The sequence below is a fragment of the Physeter macrocephalus genome, chromosome 21, assembly GCF_002837175.3.
Source record: "Physeter macrocephalus isolate SW-GA chromosome 21, ASM283717v5, whole genome shotgun sequence".
NCBI lineage: Eukaryota > Metazoa > Chordata > Mammalia > Artiodactyla > Physeteridae > Physeter > Physeter macrocephalus.
Genome location: NC_041234.1, coordinates 107,452,312 through 107,479,467, shown reverse-complemented (window position 1 = coordinate 107,479,467; position 27,156 = coordinate 107,452,312). Strand labels below are relative to the sequence as shown.

The 27,156-nt window shown below is 39.4% G+C and overlaps 1 protein-coding gene across 1 annotated transcript in view; it reads right to left on the bottom strand.

Annotated features, from left to right (window-relative positions):
- Positions 1–27,156, bottom strand: part of LOC102992353 (transmembrane 9 superfamily member 2-like) — a 102,068-nt gene that overhangs the window by 59,514 nt on the left and 15,398 nt on the right. The window contains 4 exon segments of the mRNA XM_028482341.1: positions 7,727–7,838; positions 13,056–13,183; positions 26,126–26,255; positions 26,458–26,526. Of these exon segments, the coding sequence (XP_028338142.1) occupies positions 7,727–7,838; positions 13,056–13,183; positions 26,126–26,255; positions 26,458–26,526 (439 nt within the window).

The following is a 27,156-nucleotide window of genomic DNA, read 5'->3' as shown; positions in this document are numbered from 1 at the left end:
ACATGCATTCGTAGATGTCATGTTTACAATGATTATACACATAGGTGCATGCATCTGACAATGACTGAAATATATACTGAAACATACATTATTTTATTTAAAAACTAATTTATCTTTATTTCTCCTTTATATTATAGTTAGGGTGCTATATTGATGCCTGTTGAAACTATGTGTAAGACAGGTTTAATTATCTAGTATCTATTAATATAATTTTACAATAGTAAAGGGAGAATGATAAAACATTTGTTATTAAAAGAGGATATCGATCTGATAGGGTTGAGAACTACTGGTCCAGCTCCATCCCCTCACTTTACTATGCAGAAACTGAAGTCCAGAAAGGAAAATGAACTTGCTCAAGGTCACAGTATGAGTTTGAAGCAAAGCAGCACCAAAATTCTCTGATTCTCAATTCAGTTATTGGTCCATGGTGCCTGAAAATCAGGAATGCATCTTGCAAAAAAAAAAAAAACAACAACAGCTATATATGTGGCTAGGGTCCCAAGCTAGCCCACAACTAAAGCTTATATAACTCACCCACAAAGATACATAGCTAAAGTTAATGTGATTAGAGTGAAACCAAAAAACCCTTGGTTGGTGGTATAAAAACAGTAAGTTTCTAAAGTAAAATATGGTGAATAGAAATACATTAGCCATTCAAAATCTGGCCCAAACCTATCTTTCTAACCTTTCTACCAATACTATATAAACAATTAAAGTCTGGGGTACTAGACTGAATCTTTTTGGCCTTTATATCTCCCAGGGCTTAACACCTGGCACGTGGAGTGCATTTACTGCCTGTTGCTGAATGAATAAACAAATGAAAAAAGTTTTGTTTCAATCAGACAAGGCTATTCACTGTTCCCCACATACACCATGTACATTCTTACCTGAAAAGCCCTTCCTCTAGCTCTTCTCCAGATTCCTAAATGCCAGGTCTTTTAACTCAGTTTATAGGCCTTCCCAGAATGCCTTGCACACTTCTACCCCTTCTATCCAAATTATCCTCAGCATCCTTCAAGGACTAGCTAAAGGCCTCTCTCTTATAAAGTCTTCTTGGTCAATTCACCCACCGTAACTCCTTCCCATTCTAAACTCACACGATGTATTAAAGAGACTGTGTTAGAAGCCTGGATTCTGTAGTCAAGCTAATCTAGGCTTATAATCCTTTACTTTTGTGACCTTGGGCGAGTAACTTTATCTCTATGAGTCTCAGTTCTATAGTCTATAAAATGGAGATTTAAAATAGTACCTGCCTTCAGAGGACTATTGTGAAAAATAAAGTTAAACTAGGTACTTTATAAAAATTCCCATGCTAGGCACATAATAGGCCCTCAATAAATATTTGTTATATAAATGGATGAATAAAAGGTCTTCACTCAAATGTTAATCTTTATGGTCCCATCCTTCAATAACTTCTGAACAAAATTGTTATATAAACACCAAACTTTGTACCCACTTGGGAACATGTATTATTTTCTGAAAACATGAAGTGCATAAGATGTTCAATTAAAAAGCAAAAAGACAGGGCTTCCCTGGTGGCGCAGTGGTTGCGCGTCCGCCTGCCGAGGCAGGGGACGAGGGTTCGCGCCCCGGTCCGGGAGGATCCCACGTGCCGCGGAGCGGTTGGGCCCGTGAGCCGTGGCCGCTGAGCCTGCGCGTCCGGAGCCTGTGCTCCGCAACCAGAGAGGCCACAACAGTGAGAGGCCCGCGTACCACAAAAAAAAAAAAAAAAAAAAAAGCAAAATGACAAAACTTTTATATCTAAAAATTGCTATATGTGCCTCTGAACCTTTCTGTGGCCAGTAGCTGCCTGACCAGGGGCTCAGGCCAACAACTCGGCCAATGACCACAAGCTCTGCGTCCTAACAGCAGTTTGCAGGTGGCTGCACTAAGATGGGAGAGGCCGCACAGGAGGATGGAGATCGCAACCCAGGTGGCTCAGGCACCATAGCTTCCCCAGCCAGGCCCCCCCGGCCCGCCCTATCCCTGTGTCAGGATCACACCTACCGCTCCCCTAGCCCGAGACTGTCTTTGCGGAAGGCTTCTGCAGTCTGCAGGAGGGTGAGAGACTGTAGTTCACCCAGCCAAGTGCCTGGGATCAATCCATGTCACAGGACCTGGTGGGATTTTCTGTATTGAGAGTGAGAAGCAACAAAAGGTGAAAAACAAGTCGAAGCACAGACCAAACGGGACAGTCCCTGAAAATGTGGAGGTCTAGATCTTTGCCAAGATGGCAGCAGCTAGTCACACATGGCTATTCAGCACATGAAACGTGGTCGGTCCTAAGTGAGGTGAGCTCTAAGTATAAAACACACAGCAGATTTCAAAGACTTAGTTCAAGAAAGAAGAATGTAAGATATTTCTTTATCAAAAACATGCTATACAAACACTATATACGGGCTTCCCCGGTGGTGCAGTGGGTAAGAATCTGCTTGCCAGTGCAGGGGATACGGGTTCGAGCTCCGCTCGGGGAAGATCCCACATGCCGTGGAGCAAGTAAGCCCGTGCGCCACAACTACTGAGCCTGCGATCTAGAGCCCACGAGCCACAACGACTGAGCCCACATGCCACAACTACTGAAGCCCGCGCGCCTAGAGCCCGTGCTCCGCAACAAGAGAAGCCACCGCAGTGAGAAGCCTGCACACTGCAAAGAAGAGTAGCCCCCGCTCGCCGCAACTAGAGGAAAAAAACCCGCACCCAGCTGTCTGATTTTGAATTATCACTCCTAATTACATACACAAAAATCTTCATGGTAGTTCTCAGCACATGGTGGTATTCTAAATGACTTTTATTCACATTTTGTGATTTTTCTATATTTTCTACAATGAACATGAATAACTACTATAATTTTTTTTTTTTTACTTAAAACAACAGAAGTTTATTCTCTCACAGTTCTAGAAGCTAGGAGTCCAAAATCCGGGAGTTGGCAAGGGATGGTTCCTTCTGGAGGTTCTTTTTTTTTTTTTTAATGGTATGCGGGCCTCCCTCTGCTGTGGCCTCTCCCGTTGCGGAGCACAGGCTCCGGACGCGCAGGCCCAGCGGCCGTGGCTCACGGGCCCAGCCGCTCCGCGGCACGTGGGATCCTCCCAGAGCGGGGCGCGAACCCGGTTCCCCTGCATCGGCAGGCGGACGCGCAACCACTGCGCCACCAGGGAAGCCCCAAGGGAGGTTCTTTTTCTTTTTCTTTTTCTTTTTAATGGATAACTGACAAGGACCTACTGTATAGCACAGGGAACTATACTCACCGTCATGTAGTAACCTATAAGGGAAAAGAATCTAAAAAAGAATATATATATATGTATAACTGAATCACTGTGCTGTATACCTGAAACTTACACGATATTGTAAATCAACTATACTTCAATAAAAATTTTTCTAATTTAAAAAAAATTAAAATTTCTAGTTCAATAGGATTTTGTAAGCTACTGTAAGACACAACAACCATGTACACCTAGGGTACACAAAGTGGAATCTGCAGTGGGATATAAATGTTATTCCAGAATGGTACTCCATAGTCAAAGACGATTGTAAAATGCTGAGTTAGACTCAGTCGAAGGTTTCTTTATTAGGATACTTTTAAACATTAGTGTGCTTTGTGAAGCTAAGAAAGGAGACAGTAGAAAGTTGCATTTTCCAAACTTATTTGACTAGTATTCTTGGGAATGCACTTTGAGAAATGTTGATGTGTACTATTATCACTGGGTAAAAAAAAAAAAAAAAAAAAATTCAACCCAAACCCAAGACAGAAAATAAAGAAACAGCACCATCAGAGATATCCATCACCACTCTTCCTGGCACCCTCCCCACAACTATAACAGCAACTTTCTGGTGTTCAGGTAAAGAATATTGTGGTTAAAAGAAATTAAAGAGAAAAAAAAAAGAATACTGTGGCTTGGTGCGTTCTCACTGTGTAAGTGCATTCTGCATACATGAGCTACTCTTGTATAAAGCATTAGTAAATCAGGTGCTCCTGTATCTGAGAGAAGGGATAGGAAACATTGTGTGTCTACCACGGGCTAGGGACTGTGCTAAATATTTTATATGTTAGCTCACTTATCTCTGACAGCAGTCACATGAGGTAAGTATTTTAGCCCCATTTTACAGATCAGGAAATATAGGCTCAGTGTAACCTACCAAAGTTCACACAGCTAGTAAATGTCAAAACCAGGATTCAAACCTTGGGTGTGTCTGTCTGGTTCTTTCCACCGTACCACGTCTGGAAGCCAGGAGCCTTCTAAGCACCCTAAATGAGTTTCAATGGGAAAGGAAAAATTCCTCTTCTGGAATACCTCCCAGGATTAAGGAAACTTAAAGAACAAGGAGTTGAGACTTAACCTCAAATAAGGCAATTCCCCAAAACCCCCATTTAGTATAGCTGCATCTGAACTTGCACTTCAGCTCTTTTGGCTGCCACAGTTACTTCCTGACAGGCAGGCAGACCACTAACACCATACCATGCAGGCTCCTGGTATGAATCTAAACTTCAATTTAGATGTGCTTTCCCTTGGCTTTTTCTGTAAACGTAAGCGTTCCTACACTTAAATTTTGTTATTTTGTTATTTTTTTCTTCCAGTTTAATTGAGATATAATTGACATACGTCACTGTATAAGTTTAAGGTGTACAGCATAAGGATTTGACTTACATACATCATGAAATGATGACCACAATAGGTTTAGTGAACATCCATCATCTCATATACTGTAGATACAAAATTAAAGAAAAAATATATATATGTTTTCCTTGTGATCAGAACTCTTATGATCTACTCCCAACAACTTTCATATATAACGTACAGTGCTAATTATATTTATAATGATGTACATTACATCCCTAGTACCTTTTGATCACCGTCATGTGATTTCCCCCTCCCCCCATCCCCTGCCTCAGGTCACCACAAATCTGATCTCTTTTTCTATGAGTTTGTTTGTTTGTTTGTTTTTGAAGTATAATTGACCTACAACTCTGTCAGTTCCTGTTACACAACATAGTGATTCAATATTTCTATACATTTCAAAATGCTCACCACCATAAGTCTAGTTACCATCCTATACTTAAAATTTTAATAGCCAACTGATAAGTGATAAAAATGTATAAGGTTTTCAGCTCTTCAATCAACTTCTGATAATAGCTTAGACTTGGAATACTATTCTCAATCACTGGGGAAAGGTTATTTTAATTTCTTCAGGGTGTATTTCATTCCTTTCCCCAGATTACACTTCTATGTTTCATCCAGAGATTAGAAGACTGGACTATACTTACTGGACTAGTAAATTGCCTGTTTTCACCAACTGTACTTTGGGTAAACTGCAGGATGTAGGATCAAGTAATCCTGACCTCTAGCTGGATGATTCAAAGTACACACACACACGCATTTCTAACATAAACGTTTCTCATTTTCTTTACAGTAACTCTGTAGGCAGAAAATATAATAGACCTTTAATATAGAAAGCCAGAATGGAATAGTGGAAAAACTATGAGTTTGGGGCCAAACAGACCTGAGTTTGAATATCACTTCCACCTCCTGCTAGCTATGATCCAGAGAAAATTACTTCAGCTCACTGGGCTTCAGGATCCTCATTTATAAAATGGAGATAACATTTTATAGGTGATACATAGGGACAAAAGCAAGGCATCCCCAAACTGGAATTGCTTTCAGAATGAGATTAGGAAGAATCGTGTAATAATGGCTGTCAGGCCATCTATAGAAATGACACAAACCAAGCACAATTTGTAAGTGTTCAAAGAGATTTGAGACCTAATCCCAAATAAGGTGATTAGGGTTTTGTCTCAGGAAAGCAAATCTAAAGCCATAAGAAATAAGCCTTATATAAAATCAAGTATAATGAAAGCCGAATCAAAAATATGATGCATAATCTTTAAAAACTATAAAGAGAAATACATATATCGACATAGTCATAAAAAGTCTTCCCTATGAAAGGAAAGCCCCAAAGTTCATCTTTTGGAGAAAGAAGCACCTCTAATACTGTCCAAGGCTAAGAGTACCTGACCCATGAATATGAACCAGATATCTGGTCCATGGGCAAGCATAGCACTAGTGCACATGAATATCATCTTTTAATACTCTCTTACTTTTGCTCTGGGGTCCTATGCTCACCAAGAAACTTTCTATTTATTCTGTTCTATTTATATTTGCTTTCTCATATATCTTTATTATAAGCAGATGAGCTAACCAGTTTACATGAATGGTGTGGTCCACTAGACATTTATATTCCTTCACATAAATTACAAAATCGGTGTTCTGGTTTATATATTGGATCCTTAGGAGTTTGCCTAGTATGAATCTACCTCCCTTTGTTATACTCACAGAATTAAAATTCTGAAGCACGATTTTTAAAACTGACAAAAACCTAGTATTGCTGAGTGTGTGAGGAAACAGCAGATCTTCAGGCCTAGCAACTTTTCTGCAAAAGAATTTGGTAAGGTATTATCAAAATGTGCACACCCTGTTACCTAAATAATCCTACTTCTAGGAATTTAAGTCTAGGAGATAATCAGACAAATAAAAAAGTAAGGATGCTCATTAAAGCATTGTTTATAATAATTAAAAATTAGACATTTGGGTTGTTTTTATCAATGTGGCACTAAATAAGTCAATTACAGCCTGTATGTTAAATATACTATGCAGTCAATAAAAAGAAGGCTGTGACTCTGTATTTATTGACCTGGAAAGATGTCCATGACATACACATTAAGTGAAAATAGCACATGTAATATCCCATTTGTACAAAGATGTACACTTTTTAGCACCACACGCAGTGTTCTCCTTATATATTCTACAGAAAATTATATCCCCATGTGTTCTTGCCATGGTCTATGAAATGCTGCATATTATAATCATCTTTTGAAAAGTCACAATGTTTTTTAACATACTGAATACTCATAAAGCCATTGTTTTAACATTGTTTAACCTAGCATTATCCAAAGTAACCTCATCATAGATCCTTTTTTCACATAACACCTTTTAAACTACCAAGCTAAAATAAATAAAATATGAAGGAACTAGTTTATAGAAAACTCTGTGGAACACGCTTCGAAGAGCTGATACATTATTCACCAGAATGTTAACAGTCAATCTGTCTATCTACCTAGCTATCTATTACCAAAAATGTATACCATCTTTATAAAAATAGCTACTTACAAAAGGAAAAATTCCAGATGTACAAATAATAATGAATGTTATATGTTGGAGACCTACTCTGTGTCATGCTAAGGGCTTTATATATTCTGAAAATGAGGATGAAATGACATGAGAAGAAATCGAGCCTCAGAGATCACATGACTTGCCTATGCTCATGCAGCTAGTAAGTGGCCAAGCCCCAATTTGAACTGTAGGTCAGTCCAAATGTCCAATATGTCAGCCCTTTTCACTACAATAGATTGTGTCTCTTCCACAAGATATTCTTCCTTGAAGGTCTCACTGCACCCCTCTGGTTGCCCATGTACCTCATTCAAACCTCAGTATGAAGTATGAGAAAGTAAAGTACTGGGCAAGGTACCTGAAATGTAGTAGATTGAATACAGCAATTCCTGTAATTATTGTCTTTTGAATGGTTTTAACATAAAGAACTTACCTACTTTCTTGGGCTCCTAAGCTGTGTTACACAACTTTAAATTGATGGAAATTAAGGCTTTAATATTAATGAAATATATGATATTTATATACTTGATTTGGGAAAAAATAAGATGATGGCATGGAATACTTACTTCAAATTTCACAGAGTAAGTGTAGGTTACATTCAACTTACCTGTATATTCTCCAGGAATTTCCATAGGGGGTCCATTACAAGTTAGGTGGTTTTCATCTGAATGTTTATAGCTAATAAAAGAGAGGGAAAAAAGGAAGAGAAAGGAATTTTTATACCAAACTGACATCGTAAATTTCTGATTCATGGCTCTTCAGGCACGTTAACAATAGAAGGCTGAAAACAAAATAGGCCTTTCATTATATTCTGCATTTAAAACTCTTTACGATTTAAAATATTTTTGTTTCTAAATGTCCCTAACACGCACATAAGACTCAGTATACTGCCCAAAACACAATACTTAAGAACCTTCTCTTTGCCTGTGGATAGATTTTTTTTTTAATCCTTCTATTAGCAAATGGCTTTATTTTTCATCTTTTATTGCATCCCCCCTTCTATATACTAAAACAGAAAACTATCTTGTAACCTTAGCTATAGAGTTAGAAAATCAAATAGATGATGCAGAAATCATATGTATAAGCACCCAGAGATTTGAGGGCCTACTGTGTGTAAAATGCCATGCTTAACGATGAAAGGTACTGAGTATATAATCTACGTGAACCTTTTGTGTTTGAAAAAGAGAATGATTACTAAAACCAGAAGATGGAAAACAAAAACTAGAGAAGTCTGAAACGAGACAGGACTGGTGAAGCTAGCAAATGCCTGGTGAGAAATAGAGACTCTTCTGTCACTCGAAAAGTAAAAGAGGAATAAAGGGTGATAGAAAATCAAAAGGAGAAACCATGATGCTTCCATTTTGAATTATTTACTCAACATACAGTTTACCCCTTGGCTTCTGTCTAAAGAATAATATGTAATCCTTATGGGATTGTTACCTGTACACGTATATACACAATAAAACCACTCGCTCACGATTGCAAAGGTTATTGGTGTGTGCCTCTTTTTATTCATTCCTGTAACCCTACTGTCTGGTACATAATGTGCCCTTATATTATACCTGTTTGTAGGATGAACGCATTCTACTTAAAGCCAAAATACAATTTAAAACAGCTATGAATTAGAGAAATAATAACTGTTAATGCTACAAATCTTTTGATCTTTTGTTAAGATCAAAACTTAACATTAAAGAGAAAAATTAAAATACTGCGTGATAATGCGTATCAAGGTTCACTGTTTAAGTATGGGTCCTGAACCCAGTATAGGAAAGATCCGCATTTCATATGAGAGATTATGCAGCAAAAATTGTGTTAAGATCTCTAATCAAGGTAGAAGCCCTATTTTAAACCACTGGCCTTATATATCGGTTGTATAAGGCCTTACAGGCCATTTTCAGAACTTTGACTTTTACTCTAAGATGCGAAGTCACTGGAAGGCTCTGAGCAGAGGATTCACACGAGCTGAAATTTAAAAAGGAATGCTCTGAATACTGTATTGAGAACAGACTGTGAGAAGACAAGGCTGGCAGCAAGGAGACCAACTAGGTTTTTGCAACAATCCATGTGAGATATAACCATGTCTTGGACCAGCTGATAGTGGTGGAGGTGATGAGAAGTGGTGGATTCTGAATATATTTTAAAAATAGAGCCACATGGGGAATTCACTGGCTGTCCAGTGATTAAGACACAGGGCTTTCACTACTGTGGACCCAGGTTCGATCCCTGGTCAGGGAACTAAGATCCTGCAAGCCGCGCGATGCAGCCAAAATAAAAAAAATTAGAGCCCATGACCTGCCAAAGGGTTGGACTAGATATAGGGTATAAGTGAAGAATGATAAAGAGGAATCAAGGGTGATGCCATGGTTTGGGGGCCTGAGCAACTAGAAGGATGTAGTTGCCATTTACTGAGATGCAGAAGACAACAGGAGAAGCAGATTTGGAGGGAAGATTAGAAGTTCTTTTGGGAACATGTTAAGTTGGAAATGCCTACTAGACTTCCAAGTGGACGAGTCAAGTAAACAGCCAGATATACAAGTCTAGAGACCTAAGCGTCACTGAGGTATCTGATGCGATGAGACAGGGTAAGATCGCCAAGGTGTGAGTATAAATAAAGAAGAGGCAAAGCTCAAAGACTGGGTCCTGGGGCCCTCCGACATTAAGTGGTTGGAGAAATGAGGGAATTCCCTGGCTGTCCAGCGGTTAGAACTCCATGCCCTCACTGCCAAGGGCCCAGGTTCAGTCCCTGGTCGGGGAACTAAAATCCCCCAAACTGTGTGGTGAGGCCAAATATGAAAAAAAAGAAAAAAAATAGGTTGGAGAAATGAAAAGACTGATGAGTAACCAGTGAGACAGGAGAAAACCACAAAAGTGGTAACCCAAAAGCCAAATGTGGCAGGCGTTTTAAGGAAAAAGAGATGATCAGTCATAGCAACCATCAGGGAAATTAACAAGGTACAGAACCTGAAAGATAACACAAGACTCTAAACCCAGAAAACCATTAGGCCTAACTCACGTCTATGACCACGTCTATTGCCTAATTCTGAAAAAGATGAATTTTAACACAGTCATTCTCAGGGGGCCCAAATAAATGAGCTCTACTGTGATTAGATAAAAGTTTTATTGCATGCATACATAAGCTATTACTATGGGCAGTGTAGAATAAATGCAGCTCTAGAAAGTGATTTTCTTGGCTCTTTTACTCTATCCGAGCCTGAGAATATTAGATGTGATTATAAGAACTAAATGTGATTTTCATATAGCTGATGAGATTAGCTTCCTGTATCATACTTTGTATGTTTACTACCTTTCTACCCAAATGACTTTCAACGTGAGTAGCCATCCTGAGTTAGACCTCACAGCCCATCAACCCAAAATTCTGTTCCCAGATATCGGAAGTGACAGACACAAAGAAGCATGGGCGGTTGCTCTTGACAATGGTTAGTATTCCCTGGCCTCTCTTAGTAGCTCTATTTACCCCGTTATTCATAAATATGTCCTGATCCTTTTAATCCTTCTTTTATTTCCTGTCTGCAACACCTTATGAAATAAACCTTCAAAAATTTTTAATGTAGCCACTAATTTAAAAAGAATATCTTTTTACTAAGATAAATCAGAGTTGGAAAGTACCAGTGTTCATCTTTTGGGGTCTAATGAAATGTAAGGACGCTTTTGCCCAAAAACATACACATCAATAAAAATTGGGAACAGATACAGATAGTTTATAAACATGTAAAATGATGCTAAATATCACTCATAATAAACAAATAAAAATTAAAAATATTTTTAAAATAAAATAAAATACTCTGTCATACAGAGTGAAGTAAGTCAGAAGGAGAAAAACAAATACCGTATGCTAACACATACATATGGAATCTAAGAACAAAAAAATGTCATGAAGAGATTAGTGGTAGGACGGGAATAAAACACAGACCTACTAGAGCATGGACTTGAGGACATGGGGAGGGGGAAGGGTAAGCTGTGATGAAGTGAGAGAGTGGCAGGGACATATATGCACTACCAAATGTAAATTAGATAGCTAGTGGGAAGCTGCCGCATAGCACAGGGAGATCACCTCTGTGCTTTGTGACCATGAGAGGGGTGGGATAGGGAGGGTGGGAGGGAGGGGGGCGCAAGAGGGAAGAGATATGGGAACATATGTATATGTATAACTGATTCACTTTGTTGTAAAGGAGAACCTAACACACTATTGTAAAACAGTTATACTCCAGTAAAGATGTAAAAAAATAAAATAAAATAAAATAAAATAAAATAAAAATTGGGTTTGATGCATCAGTATCTATATTAAAAACTCCTAATTCAGCCCTCTCTTATTGCAGATGAGGAAATTTAAACCTATGAGAGATCAAGTTAACCTACCCATGGTCAAAAGCTTGGCACAGTACATTCTCTAACTATTCTCTCCCTTCAGCCATCAGCTGTGACAGATGGAACAACCTTGGCTAAAGTAAAATAGGCCAGTAGGCTTAAAAACAATGAAGTCTGATTCATCTCGGTGAACTTAGGGTTGACTTCCAAAATGGAACCAGCAGAGATGAGACAAAAAACCAAATTTCCAAATTCCTTGTTCTGTGTTCAGAAAACCATACCACACTTACCTCCTTTAATATACTTCACATAAGTTTCAAAGGATCACTTTTCCCATCCTAATATTTCAGATTTTATAATATTTTGCCCGTATGGATCATGATTTGATACACTGTATGATATATTCCCCCTCTATCTCTTTTAATTGAAGAGTACTATTCTTATCCTACAGTTTCAAAGAATCTTAAAGTTGGAACATTAAAGGTCACCTGTCCAGTCTCTTACCCAATACAGAATTGCCCTTTACAATTCATTAAGCACTCACTTACTAGGCACCAGACACTCACTTACTAGGGACCAGACATTAAGCACTCACTTAGTAGGGACCACTCACTTACTAGGGACCAGACACTATGCTGGGTGCCTAATTATGAAATCTCAAAGAGCTGGGTCATCTAGGCTCTTCCTACAAACGTGTAGGGATTAACTACTCACTAATTCTTGAGGTTGCTTATTCAAATGTTAGAGAGCTCTAATTGCTAGCAGATTCTTCCTTATACCCAGCTGATACCTGCCTAATAGACCCCACTGGTGCTAGAATTATCCTCTGAAGAAACACAAATCTTAACCTAATCTCTTTGTCATATGGCAGCAACTAAAGAAGAGAGTTAGGATACCCTCAATAAGTCAATTCTCTTCCAGATCTGTCAGTTCTTCCTCATATTACATGTTATTCAGACGCTTACTATAGGTTAAATGGAATAAAATTGCCTATTTGATTTTTCTTTTTTCTTTTCTTAATTTTTGGCTGCGTTGGGTCTTCACTGCTGTGCGCAGGCTTTCTTTAGTTGTGGCGAGCGGGGGCTACCCTTGCCGTGGAGCATGGGCTTCTCACTGCGGTGGTTTCTCTCATTGTGGAGCACAGGCTCTAGGTGCACGGGCTTCAGTAGTTGCAGCATGCGGGCTCAGTAGTTGCGGCACGCGGGCTCAGTAGCTGCGGCACGTGGGCCCTAGAGCGCGCAGGCTTCAGTAGTTGTGGCACGTGGGCTCAGTCGTTGTGGCTCGCGGGCTCTAGAGCACAGGCTCAGTAGTTGTGGCGCACGGGCTTAGTTGCTCCGCAGCACGTGGGATCTTCCCGGACCAGGGATGGAACCCGTGTCCCCTGCATTGGCAGGTAGATTCTTAACCACTGCACCACTAGGGAAGTCCCTGCCTATTTGATTTTTCAAACTTTATGTCTAAGGTTATATCACACATGTATCCTAAGAATAAAAATTCTGGTGAGATCTTCTACATTTTGAATTAATTTTTAAATTAATAGAACTAATTAAAAAGAGATTCTATAATTACCTTTGGGGATCAAGTCCAGCAGTAACCAATCTTACAATACCCCAATTTGTTTCACCTTCCCCGTGATATGTAATGGTAATATCGACACGGTTGAAGAGGTAGAAAGTATTACTTTTGTTGAATTCAGGCTGCAGAAAGATAAAGAAATTTGAAAGAAGTTTGAACTTTTCCTACAAACTAAAAAATATAAAATCTGATCACGGAATGAAAATGGGATATATTACTTCTAAAAAATCGAGCTATAAATTAAGCATACTGAGGTGTAAATGTGTTTTTATAAGATAAAAACTGCAGCCCTGAGCATCTGGCCTAATATTAAAATGTTAGTTAATTCTACAGTTTTAACTAGTCGTTACAAAGGAATAATACTGCAAATGTAAAATTCACAAATGCATGCATTGCTGGATTTTTAACCACACAAAACTATGAAGTAATACAAATAAACTAATAAAATGTTATCAGTACTTAAAGTTTAAGCCTATCAAGAGTCTGGGCTTTATTTATGGTAAAAGTAATGAAGCAAGAAAAAATAGAAGGAAGATGTGTTTCAGAATGTTAGCTGTGGAGCCTCTGGGTAGTGAGATTATAAGCAATAATTTTTCCTCTACTTGTTTAGATTTTTCTGTACTTACCAAATTTTGTATAATGAGGGTATATCTACATTTATAATCAGAAGCATCAAACAGATAAAAACGGAGTGAAACTCTTTCTACCAGCCAAGTATTCATTAGTTCACTCACTAGTAGGCACAACTATATCTGAAGATAATTATCTTCGATCAATTCTTCTTAAACTGGAAAGTTTATACAAATTGCCCAGGGATCTTGTTAAAATGCAGGTTCTGACTCACTCCCAGGTGGTGCTGATGCTCCTGGTCCTGGAACACACTTTGAGAACCAGTGGTTCAGGGAGAGTGAGGGACTATTTATCCATAAGGATTTGGGGGGCAGTTTTCGTATAAGAGTTGTGATGGGTTGGACTGTGTCCCCCGCCAAAAGACAGGCTTAAGTCCTAAGCCACTGTACCTGTGAATGTGACCTTATTTGGAAATAGGGTCTCTGTAAGACAACATCAAGTTAAGATGAATGAGGCCATTCAGGTGGGCTCTAATCCAATATAACCAGAGTCTTCATAAAAAGAGGAAAAGGCCATGTAGAGAGAGAAACACACAGGCAGAAGGCCATGTAAAGACAGAGGAGGAGACTAGAGGGATGCAGCCACAAGCCAAGGACTGCTGGCCGTCACTAGAATCTAGGAGAGAGGCACGGAACAGATTCTCCCTCAGAGCCCTCAGAAGGAACAAGCACCGCTGCTGACCCCTTCATCTTGGACTTCTAGTCTCCAAAACTCTGAGACAATAAATTTTTGTTGTTTTAAGACACTCATTTTGTGGTACTTTGTTACAGCAGCCCTAGCAAACTAAGACAAGGGTTAACAATATGAACTTTGCAATCAGACAGCCATTTACTAGCTATATGACCACAGACAAGTCATTTAACCTCTTTGAGTCTCAGTCTCCCCTTTTTAAAATTGGGGACAATAATACGATTGCCCGTAAGATTGTTGAGAGGATTAAACAGAATAATGTATGGAAAGTACTTAGTGCAGTGCTTGGCATAGAAAGCCTAAATATTAGCTATTATGTCACCCAGGCCTTCCATCTTCAGAGAATGAGTACAAATGAGCCTTGTCAATTACCACGTTGAGTAATCTACAACATGCAAGACTCCTAGATTAAGAATTATGACTCTGCAAATCTCAGAATTGAGAGTGATAGCCCTGAAGGAAATTTAGAGATCATTTAGTACAGTGACGATAAAGAAGACGGTACGAGTGATCCTGAGGCGGTGTATCAGAATCAGCTTGGGATGGAAAGTAAGTATTGCTCGCTACAATACTGTCCATAATTGCAAAAACCTAGAAACAACCAAAAATGTCTATCAGTACAGTTAAATGAAAGGTGGTATAAACATACAGAGAAATAAAATGCAGCTAGTAGAGCATGTACTGGTACAGAGGTATGTGTGTGATATGTACTAATAGAAGCAGCACAGCATAGGGGTTAAAGACTCCACAGTCAAACTGGCTAGGTTGAAAGCTCAGGAATGGCATGTGCTAGCCTGTGTGACCTTGGCCGAGTTGCTAAACCTCTCAGTGTCTTGGTTTCCGTACCTATACTGTAGAAATCATAACAGAGTGTTGTGAGGGTTAATTCTGCCCGTGAAAAGCATTTCAACCACCATCACGCATACTCAATCTAACAGATAAAGTGGTAACAAGGCGCTTCAGGATCTGAATCCCGCTTGTCTCTCCAGACTCATCTGCTGCCACAGCCTCTACTTATAATCTGAAAAATTACAAAAGAGAATTCTTCATTCTGTGCTCTCATAGCACTCAGCTCATATCTCTGCCACTTACCACATCAAATTGTACTCAGTGTATTTACATGTTTACTTCCCCTAGTAAATTGTGTTCCCCAGTAGATCACGAGGCTATGAACTTTGTCTGGATCATTCATTCATTCAACAAATATTTTTGAACATCCACTATGTGCCAGCCACTTCTCAAATATATCCTCAGAGCTAATATCCAGTAGACGCTCAAAAAATATGAGGCAGTTTGGTATGGTACAAAGAGATCAAAATTTGGATCAAGAAACATTGGGATAGAATTCAGATTTTGCCACATACCGTCTTTTGTACATGAGTCTTTCTGGGCCTTAGTTTCCTTAGCTGTAAAATGGGGCTATCATCACTTAATTCCTAAAACTGTTGAGGATTAAGTGAGAAATTATACGGAAAGACCTAGCACAGCACCTGGCACAGAGTAAGGAAGTCATTAAATGTTAGTTTCCTTCCTACTAGTTATTAAAATTATGCTTTAAATCTTTAACTAGATTTCCAATTCCAATCTTATTTGGGCCAAATCTCCTGCTAAAAACTACAAATGATAAATATAACAAATATCTCCTTAAAAGAAACATGAGCATGGAATGTACAACACCAAGAGTTAACCCTAATGTAAAGTATGGACTTTGGGTGATTATGATGTGATGGACCAATGTAGGTTCATCAGTTGTAACAAATGTCCAATTTTGGTGGAGGATGCTGAGAATGGGGGAGACTACGCATGGGTGGGGCAGGGGGTAGATGGGAAATCTCTGTACCTTCCTCTCAATTTTGCTGTGAACCTAAACCTGCTCTAAAAAGGTAAAGTCTTTAAAATTTAAAAAAGGAAAAAAGCAACATGAGGTGACAAGAAAGTAAGGAACTACCATGCCAAATTCTAAGGGAAAGTAGGAAGCCAGAGAGGTCAGCTGGGTAAGGGAGCACTGATGCTGCTATTGCCCTGAGGTCACCTGCTGAGCTGGGCAAACTTGAACTTGGGTTTGGGTAGCTTCATGGGATGAGGAGGCGGGAACTCAGGGAGGGCCCTCCCAGGTGAAAAGGCTAATATGAGACCCTCTGCACATTAAGCTGAGACCACCCACCCCCTCCAAAAGTAACATCCTCAGGGTAAAGGGGAGCCAGAAGTGAACCTGCCCCTATAGTCCCAATGGACTATTGGGAAGATGGCCTTGAAGCTAAACAGAACAAGGCAGAGGGGGGGGGAGAGAAATAAAACCGTCCTTAAAAAGTTGTGGCCACAGACCAGCCCTGACATAGATTTGCAGGCTGGATTCACATCATCAAAGTGGTCCCAGAAAGTTCAAGCTATGAGTTTGCTTTAAGGTGGTCCCAGACTGGTATTTCCCAAAGACTCCTTGTGGAAGTAAAGGAAAATCCTCTCTGGAGGAAAGTACTTTGACCCTAGGACTCAAAGAAACTCCACAAACAATCTTCGAGAACAATAAGTATGTAGTCCAAAAAATGAAGCATACAAGGAAAAAAGGAATTATGAGCAAGAATCAGCAGAAACAAACTTGTAAAGAGTTCAGATCCAGAAATGATCACAAGCAGATTTAAAATTAACCAAATTTTATATATTTTAAAGACATCAAATACAAGTGTGAAAGCACGTGCATGAAATAGAAAACTACAAAATAAAGACCTAGCAGATCTGAAGGATAAAACTTGTAGAAATGAGAAGATGATTACTGAAGTTCTCTTCTCTTAAGAAAAGGAACAAGTGAAAAGAGAATTTATAGACTAGAAGATAGACCAGAAGAACATAGCACAGGAAAAAAGTGGAAAATACAGAAGGGACGTTAACAGACATGGAGGAGGGGCTTTCCTGGTGGCACAGTGGTTAGGAATCTGCCTGCCAATGCAGGGGACAAGGATTCGAACCTCAGTCCAGGAAGACCCCACATGCCGCGGAGCAACTAAGCCCGTGTGCCACAACTACTGAGGCTGCGCTCTACAGCCCACGAGCCACAACTACTGAAGCCTGCGGGCCTAGAGCCTGTGCTCTGCAACAAGAGAACTCACCGCAGTGAGAAGCCCACACACCACAAGGAAGAGCAGCCCCCGCTCAATGCAACTAGAGAAAGCCCATGCACAGCAACAAAGACCCAACACAGACAAAAATAAATAAATAAAATAAATTTATTTTAAAATTTTATTTATTAAATTTATTAAATAAAAAAGTTACTAAAATAAATAAATTTATTTAATAAATAAAATAAATTTATTTTTTTAAAAAAGCAAAAGAGAGACATGGAGGAGAAAATAACATTTAACATAGATTTCATTGGAGTCTGAAAAGGAAAGAAGAAAATATCTCACCATGGCTGAGAATTACAGAACTGATAAAAGGCACCAATCCAGGAAACTTAAGGAATTACAAACAGGATTAAAAACAAAGCAAAACAGGGACTTCCCTGGTGGCGCAGTGGTTAAGAATCCCCCTGCCAATGCAGGGGATGCAGGTTTGAGCCCTGGTCCAGGAAGATCCCACATGCCACGGAGCAACTAAGCCCGTGCGCCACAACTACTGAGCCTGCGCTCTAGAGCCCCCAAGCCACAACTGCTGAAGCCTGTGTGCCATAACTACTGAAGCCCATGCGCCTAGAGCCCGTGCTCCACAACAAGAGAAGCCACCACAATGAGAAGCCCGCGCACCGCAACTAAGAGTAGCCCCCGCTCACCACAACTAGAGAAAGCCCGCGTGCAGCAACGAAGACCCAATGTAGCCAAAAATAAATAAATAAATTTTTTTAAAAAATCATTATTTTATGTGCTGCTAAAAAGAAACACTGTCAATTAACCTTTAACATGCCATCAACTGGAAGACACATCTTGATTTCATAAATGTTAAAATATGGGGAAACAAGAGTCTTAGAATCAATAAAATGTGAAATATCAAAATAGTAAAGAAAATGTAATAAAACAGAACTGAAAGCAAATGTCATATCAATACATGTAAATGGGCTTAACTCACCTATTAAGAGGAAAAGATTTTTCAGAAGATACCACAAAGCAAAACTCAACAACATGTTGTATAAAAGAGACACATCTAAAAGAGATTCTGAAAAGTTAAAAATGAAAGGATAGGCAAAGTTACACGAAGCAAACGTATGCAAAAACAAAGCAAGAGAGCTGGACTTCCTCCTCCAGACATGATTGAATAACACGAGACTAGATTTACTCTTTCACCTTAAACAACTTTTTCAAATGGGTAAAATATACGAAACCACAGTTTTCAGACCTTGGACAACAAAGAACATTAAAAGAGTGATGACCCAGAGAAGGGGAAGCCTCACGCTTCCTTCCCAGAGAGGATTTCCAGGTTGTGGTGCAGGGAAGGGGTACCCAAGCAGAGCCCTGCAATCTCTCCCAGTTGAGAAGACAAAGTTCAAAGTCCAGAGAGGCCAAGGGGGCTAGATTTTGTGGGGCAGATTACCAGAGAGAGGAGAGCCACACAGAGATTTCTGGAGATATGCAAGGGGTCTCTTTCATCAGAGTATTGATCAGTACATGCATGTAAGGTGTGCCAGTTATTGATTTATTGCCTCTCATCCCCAAATTCATGCTCTTTGACCTCTGTGAAAATTATCTGGGCCCTTTCAATATTTTAAATAGTTCTCCTTCGCAACCTGACACCGAATGAAGCTTTGTCAGTAGAGGGCGCTGGATAGACACTGCAAGAGAAAAGGGTTTTGTTTCCTGGTTGATGAATGCTCACTCCACACGCTCCTGTTTCTTCAGCCTCAGCAACCTCTAAGGAATTAATGGATCCACTTATCATAGTATAAGAGAGAAACAAAAGACATCAGGTGGAGGGGGATGAATAGGCAGAGTACAGAAGACTTTTAGGGCAGTGAAACTACTCTGTATGATATTATAACAATGAATACAGGTCATTATACATTTGTCCAAACCCATAAAATGTACAATACCAAGAGTGAACCCTAATGTAAACTATGGACTTTGGGTGATAATGGTGTATCAATGAAGATTCATCAATTGTAACAAATGTGCCACATTCTGGTGATATCATGTGCCTCCTGATGAAAGAACACATCACTACTTTATCTTGCCAAAGAGATCAAACCTGAATCTAATCAAGCCGCTGGATCCATCTACCAATTTGAAGGAATCAGGGACAGAGGAAAATGCACCATTGTTTGGATGAATAATACAGGAATGGACAAATGGATAGAAAGGTGATAAACCAAACACAGAAAATGCTAATTATAGAATCTAGGTGCTGGGTTTATGAGTGTCCACTATATAATTCATTCAACTGTTTGTGCATTTGAAAATGCTCACAAAAAACACTGAAAAAAGATACATAAAATGATCAAGTCTAAACTATAGCGTCTAGGGATGCAGACTTGGGTGACAAAACCGTAAAAGAAACTCAAGGAAGTGATTAGGGTAAAAGTTAGGATAGTGGTTATTTTAGGGGAAGGAAGAGTGTTGTAACTGGGTAGGGACACACGGATACCTTCTGGGGTGGCTGGCCAAATTATATTTCTTGATCTGGCTCGGGTTTACAAAGGTGTTCCCCTTATAACAATTCATTACACTTTATATTTGTTCTGTATGGTTTTCTGTATCTGTATTTTACAACGAAAAGTTTTTTTTTTAAAGTCCATATCCTTTGACCCAGCAATTACACTTACATGAATTTATCCTAAGGTCATAATTAGAAAAGAGTACACAGAGGTTTGCATAATAATAACTATCATTTATTGAGTGCCTACTATGTGTCAGACACTGCTCCAAGAACTTTACAAGTCTTATCCTGTTTATCCTCACAACAATCCTATGTGGTATATACTATCCTTATTCCCATTTTACAGATGAGACTCAGAGAGGTAAAAGAATGTTCACTGCAGCATCATTAATAACAAAAATTGAAAACAGCTAATCATGATGGAATGGATAAAAAATTATGATCCATCCATACAACGGAATATTATGAAACTATTAAAAAGTATAATCATTTTCTCGTTCTTATATTCCCTCTCTCCGTATATATGTGTGTGTATATATACATAATATACAAAATGAACATGGAAAGAAGTCCATTATAAACTTCTAAGTAAAGACAAAGAAGCAGATTACAAAAATATATATATTATAATCTCACTTAGATTAAGAAATTACGTATACATAAAAAGAATCTATTAAAATTGAGGAGGATTATATGAAGACTGTCACTTCATATTCTTTATACCTCTGTGTTGTATGAGGGTTTTACAAACATGTTATTACTTTTTTTTCCCTTTTTCTTTGGCCGCAACGCACGGCATGCGGGGATCCTAGTTCCCCGACCAGGGATGGAACCCAGGCCCCCTGCAGTGGAAGCTCAGAGTCCCAACCAGTGGACCACCAGGGAAGTCCCCAAACAGGTATTACTTTTGTAATCATCGTGGTGGTGTTCATACAATGCTAGTGTACTTAATGAATTTAAAACTTTTTATTGATAAGACAACCATATTTGCCACTTTGATTCTGAATATCTAATTCAGCAGTTCTCAAACTTTTTTAGTCTCAGGACTCCTACTCTTAAAAATTATGAAAACCTTACAGAGTTTTTGTTTATGAGGGTTATATCTACCCATAGTGACCAAATTAGAACTTAAAATGAGAAAATTTTAAAATGCAAGTGTACAGAAGCACACATTCCATTAGCCTTTAGAGTGATGACATCATCACACTTCACAAAGCTTCTGGAAAATTCCACTGTACACTCATGAAAGAGTGAGAGTAAAGAAGGCAAAAAACATCTTAATATTATTATGGAAATAGTTTTGACCTGGTAGACTCCCTGAAAAGTTCTCAGAGAGTCCCAGACCTCAGTTTGAGAATAGCTGATATAATTATTCCTGCAAAAAAGATCAATTACACTATAACACTATAAACAACTTTTCTGAAACTTCCCCACAGCTTTAAGTTTGCAATGGAAGGAAGTCTGCCTGTAAAGGGGGGAAGGAGGAGGACATCAACATCTATCCAAAATAAATATCCTTAGGGACTTCCCTGGCGGTCCAGTGGTTAGGACTCCATGCTTCCACCGCAGCGGGCATGGGTTCAATCCCTGGTTGGGGAACTGAAATCCCACATGCGGTGCAGTGCGGCCAAAAAAAAAAATTCCTTAAAATAAAAATGAATGAGAAAATTCTCAAGAAAGTGTTCCTCTATATATAAAAGGGATGACAAAAGACAACTGCTGGTTTCACTTAACCTTGGTAATCTTAGGGTGGCAACCCACAAATGTTGATAAAAGTTACTGCTACTCTGGCCAACTGGGGCTCTTTCATCCTATTGGTCCATTTATTCTTCCCAGACCTTCAAAGATGTGGTCTTTAAATGGTTCCAAAGAACCATTCCAGGGAATTCCTTGGCAGTCCAGTGGTTAGGACTCTGTGCTTTCATTGCCAAGGGCCCGGGTTCAGTGCCTGGTCAGGGAACTAAGATCCCGCAAGCCAGGAAGTGCAGCCAAAAAAAAAAAAAAAAAACATTTCCATATAGACTTCCATACAGAGTATCAAACACAGACTATATTAATGCAAATTTCTCCTACTCATTAACTCCTGTCTTCTGCCACTTTCCCCTTACTTTAAAAGAATTATCAATTAAGCAATTGTTTGCTGCTTTTCCTCCCACATTCCCTATGTGAATGTTTCCCATTGTGAGAAATACATATCACTGGGGATATATGAGATAATTTTAGGTAGTAGGTGAAATAACAATCTGTACTCTACTTTTTAATCTAGTTATTTGAAAATAGATGAATAAAATATATAAGGAGTACACTAAGCCTGTAATTTCCTGTTAAATAAATTTAAGTTAAATTATGAATAAATAGGGAGTTCCCTGGTGGCCTAGTGGTTAGGATTCTGGGCTTTCCCTGCCAGGGCCCAGTTTCAATCCCTGCTCAAGGAACTGAGATCCTGCAAGCCGTGCAGTGCAGCCAAAAAAATAAATGACAGATAAGTAATAATACAGGTGCCTCAGATGTGGCAAAAATCACCAAGGTGGTGCATGAATGACTGAAATTCAAGAAGCACTGCCCTTTTCTCTGGAAAGAAACAATGAAGGGTGCCACCAATAAGACACCAAAACAGAAACCTGGCAGGCATCCTCTGCTCCTCTCTCTCCCTTCCCCTTCATCCCCACTGCTGATCCACATCGAGTCTCCCCGTTCATCCCCATTGCTGATCCACGTCAAGTCCCCACATGTAACACAGATTATAAGCAATGCTGCCCTGGTTGAGCCCTTCCATGCCCATTCAGCCTCCATGGCAGCCCCAAGACACTTCTATTACCCTAGGGCCCAGTAGAAAACAGTTTGAAAACCACAAGACACATTTCAAAAACAGTGTGATTGGGACTTCCAAGATAAAAAGATCTGAGTTACCACTGCAACAAAAAAGAATAAAATACCTAGGAACAAACCTACCTAAGGAGACAAAAGACCTGTATGCAGAAAACTATAAGATAGTGATGAAAGAAATCAAAGACAACACAAACAGATGGGGAGATATACCATTCTTGGATTGGAAAAATCAATATTGTGAAAATGACTATACTACCCAAAGCAATCTACAGATTCAATGCAATCCCTATCAAACTACCAATGGCAATTTTCACAGAATTAGAACACAAACTATAAGATACTAATGAAAGAAATCAAAGACAACACAAACAGATGGGGAGATATACCATTCTTGGATTGGAAAAATCAATATTGTGAAAATGACTATACTACCCAAAGCAATCTACAGATTCAATGCAATCCCTATCAAACTACCAATGGCAATTTTCACAGAATTAGAACAAAAAAATTTATAATTTTTATGGAAACACAAAAGACCCCAAACAGCCAAAGTAATCTTGAGAAAGAAAAACAGAGCTGGAGGAAGCAGGCTCCTGGACTTCAGACTATACTACAAAGCTACAATAATCAAGACAGTATGGTACTGGCACAAAAACAGAAATACAGATCAATGGAACAGGATAGAAAGCCCAGAGATAAACCCACACACCTATGGTCACCTAATCTATGACAAAGGAGGCAAGAATATACAATGGAGAAAAGACAGTCTCTTCAATAAGTAGCACTGGGAAAACTGGACAGCTACATGTAAACGAATAACATTAGAACACTCCCTAACACCATACACAAAAACAAACTCACAAGACCTAAATGTAGGGACTCCCCTGGTGGTCCAGTGGTAAAGAATCTGCCTTACAATGCAGGGGACATGGGTTCGATCCCTGGTCGAGGAACTAAGATCCCACATGCTGCACAGAAACTAAGCCCTCGGGCCACAACTACTGAGCTCATGCACCTCAACTAGAGAGCCCGCATGCCACAAACTACAGAGGCCATGTGCCCTGGAGGCCGTGCACCACAGCTAGAGAAGAGAAAACCCACACGCCACAACTAGAGAGAAGCCTGCACGCCACAACGAAAGATCCCACATGCCCACAATGAAGATCCCGCATGCCACAACTAACACATGGCACAGCCAAAAAATAAAATTAATTAATTAATTAAATGTTAAAAAAAAAAAAAAAGACCTAAATGTAAGACCGGACACTATAAAACTATTAGAGGAAAACATAGGAAGAACACTCTGACATAAATCGCAGCAAGATCTTTTCTGACCCACCTCCTACAGTAATGAGAATAAAAACAAAAATAAACAAATGGGACCTAATGAAACTTAAAAGCTTTTGCACAGCAAAGGAAACCATAAACAACACGAAAAGACAACCCTCAGAGTGGGAGAAAATATTTGCAAATGAAGCAACTGACAAAGGATTAATCTCCAAAATATATGAACAGCTCATGCAGCTCAATATCAAAAAAAACAAACAACTCAACCCACAAATGGGCAGAAGACCTAAATAGACATTTCTCCAAAGAAGACATACAGATGGCCAAGATGCACATTAAAAGATGCTCAACATCACTAATTATTAGAGAAATGCAAATCAAAACTACAGTGAGGTATCACCTCACACCGGTCAGAATGGCCATCCTCAAAAAAATCTACAAACAGTAAATGCTGGAGAGGGTGTGGAGAAAAGGGAACCCTCTTGCACAGTTGGTAGGAATGTAAATTGATACAGCCACTATACTATGGAAAACAGTATAGAGGTTCCTTAAAGAACTAAAAATAGAACTACCATATGACCCAGCAATCCCACTACTGGGTGTATTCAAAAAGACACATGCACCCCAATGTTCACTGCAGCACTATTTACAATAGACAGCACATGGAAGCAACCTAAATGTCCACTGACAGATGAATGGATAAAGAAAATGTGGTACACATATACAATGGAATATTACTCAGCCATAAAAAAGAAACGAAATTGAGTTATTTCTAGCGAGGTGGATGGACCTAGAGAGTGTCATACAGAGTGAAGTAAGTCAGAAAGAGAAAAACAAATATCGTATATTAACGCATATATGTGGAATCGAGAAAAATGGTACAGATGAACCTATTTGTAAAGCAGAAATAAAGACACAGACATAGAGAAAAAACAAACGTATGGATACCAAGGGGGAAAGGGGGCAGTGGAATCAATTGGGAGACGGGGATTGACATATATACACTACTGATACTGTGTATAAAATAGATATCTAATGAGAACCTACTGTATAGCACAGGGAACTCTACTCAATGCTCTGTGGTAACCTAAATGGGAAGGAAATCCAAAAAAAGGGATATACGTATACATACAGCTGATTCACTTTGCTGTACAGCAGAAACTAACACAACATTGTAAAGCAACTATACCCCAATAAAAATAAATAAATAAAATAAAAAAGATCTGAGTTGGAGTCCTATGTCTGCCACTCACTAGCTGTATGCCCCTAGTCATGTCCCTTACCGTCTCTGAGATTGAATTTCATCATCTGTAAAACAGCAGTAGTAGATTCTAGCAACAGGGCTATTCTAAGGGTTAAATTAGACACTGTATATAGAGTGATATAACATTGCTCCTGGCTCATAACAGGCATTCAATGCTATTTTCCTTACCATTGCACACAGGACCTCCTGCCATGATCTGGCTTCTGCCTACCTGCCCCCCCTTTTTTTTCTGGCCCTGCAGCTCAGCATGCAGGATCTTAGTTCCCCAACCAGGAATTGAACCCAGGCCCCCTGCAATGGAACCATGGAGTACTAATCACTGGACCGCCAGGGAATTCCTCCACCCCCCTTCTGAGCTTCATCTCTACCTGCACCCCCCAAACCCCAAATCTTATACCACAAACACACTCGACTATTCAGTCCCCCAATCACAGTATGCTGTTTCAGACTTCCAAGCTTTGGACCACACTGATTTCCCTACTAGAAATGCTCACCCACCCATTCATCTGACAAATACTTTTTCATTCCCTCCATTATATCTTCACTGCCCCTTAGTCTCCTAGCATATAACATTTTATCACTGCGATTTGCTTACAAGTCTATCTCCCTACTTAGGACTGTGAACTTCTAGAGGGCAGGGACCACTTGTCTTTGTATCCCCAACGCCTAGCACAAAACCGAGAAGATGGTAGGTATCCCATTCATGTTTGTTAAGTGACTATAATAGAAAGCAAATTGTAAGTGAAGCAACATTCTTATATTTCTATAGTAAGTTCTCAATACTTACATGGATAATGCAAGCATCTTTCGATATGCCACGTTGGGTAATAAAACATCCTATCGGAAATCCTGGTGTGCAGAACTTTTTTCCATCTTCCATATCACGACACCATATCACTGGCATATTAACAATCATCCTAAATATAAATATTTTTAAGGAAAAGATTTAACAAGCATTTCAAATAAAGCAATAATAACATCATCTTACATACATTTAAGTTCAGATTTTTAATCAAACTCAAGTCACAAAAAATAGTATACAATTTCAGTAGATATTAAATAGTTATTAAAACTACTTCTGAAAGGAAGCGAAAAATTAAGTCATGTGATTTCAGATGCCAAACACAACAGTGATGTTCATAATTCAGTTATATTCCTCTCTTCAAGAAATCCAGCTTTTGGGCTTCCCTGGTGGTGCAGTGGTTAACAATCCACCTGCCAATGCAGGGGACACAGGTTCAAGCCCTGGTCCAGAAAGATCCCACGTGCTGCGGAGCAACTAAGCCCTTGCGCAACACCTACTAAGCCTGCGCTCTACAGCCCTCGAGCCACAATTACTTTAGCCCGCACGCCTAGAGGCTGTACTCCACAACAAGAGAAGCCACCGCAATGAAAAGCCTGCACACTGTAACGAAGAGTAGCCGCTCGCCGCAACTAGAGAAAGGCCACGCGCGGCAACAAAGATCCAACGCAGCCAAAAATAAATAAATAAATTTATTTAAAAAAAAAAAGAAATCCACCTTTTCCTTTCGGTTTTTTTTTCCTTTTTTTAACACCTCTATTGGAGTATAATTGCTTTACACTGGTGAGTTAGTTTCTGCTTTATAACAAAGTGAATCAGCTATACATATACATATATCCCCATAACTCTTCCCTCTTGCGTCTCCCTCCCTCCCACCCTCCCTATCCCACCCCTCTTGGTGGTCACAAAGCACTGGCCTGATCTCCCTGTGCTATGCGGCTGCTTCCCACTAGCTATCGGTTTTACATTTGGTAGTGTATATATGTCCATGCCACTCTCTCACTTTGTCCCAGCTT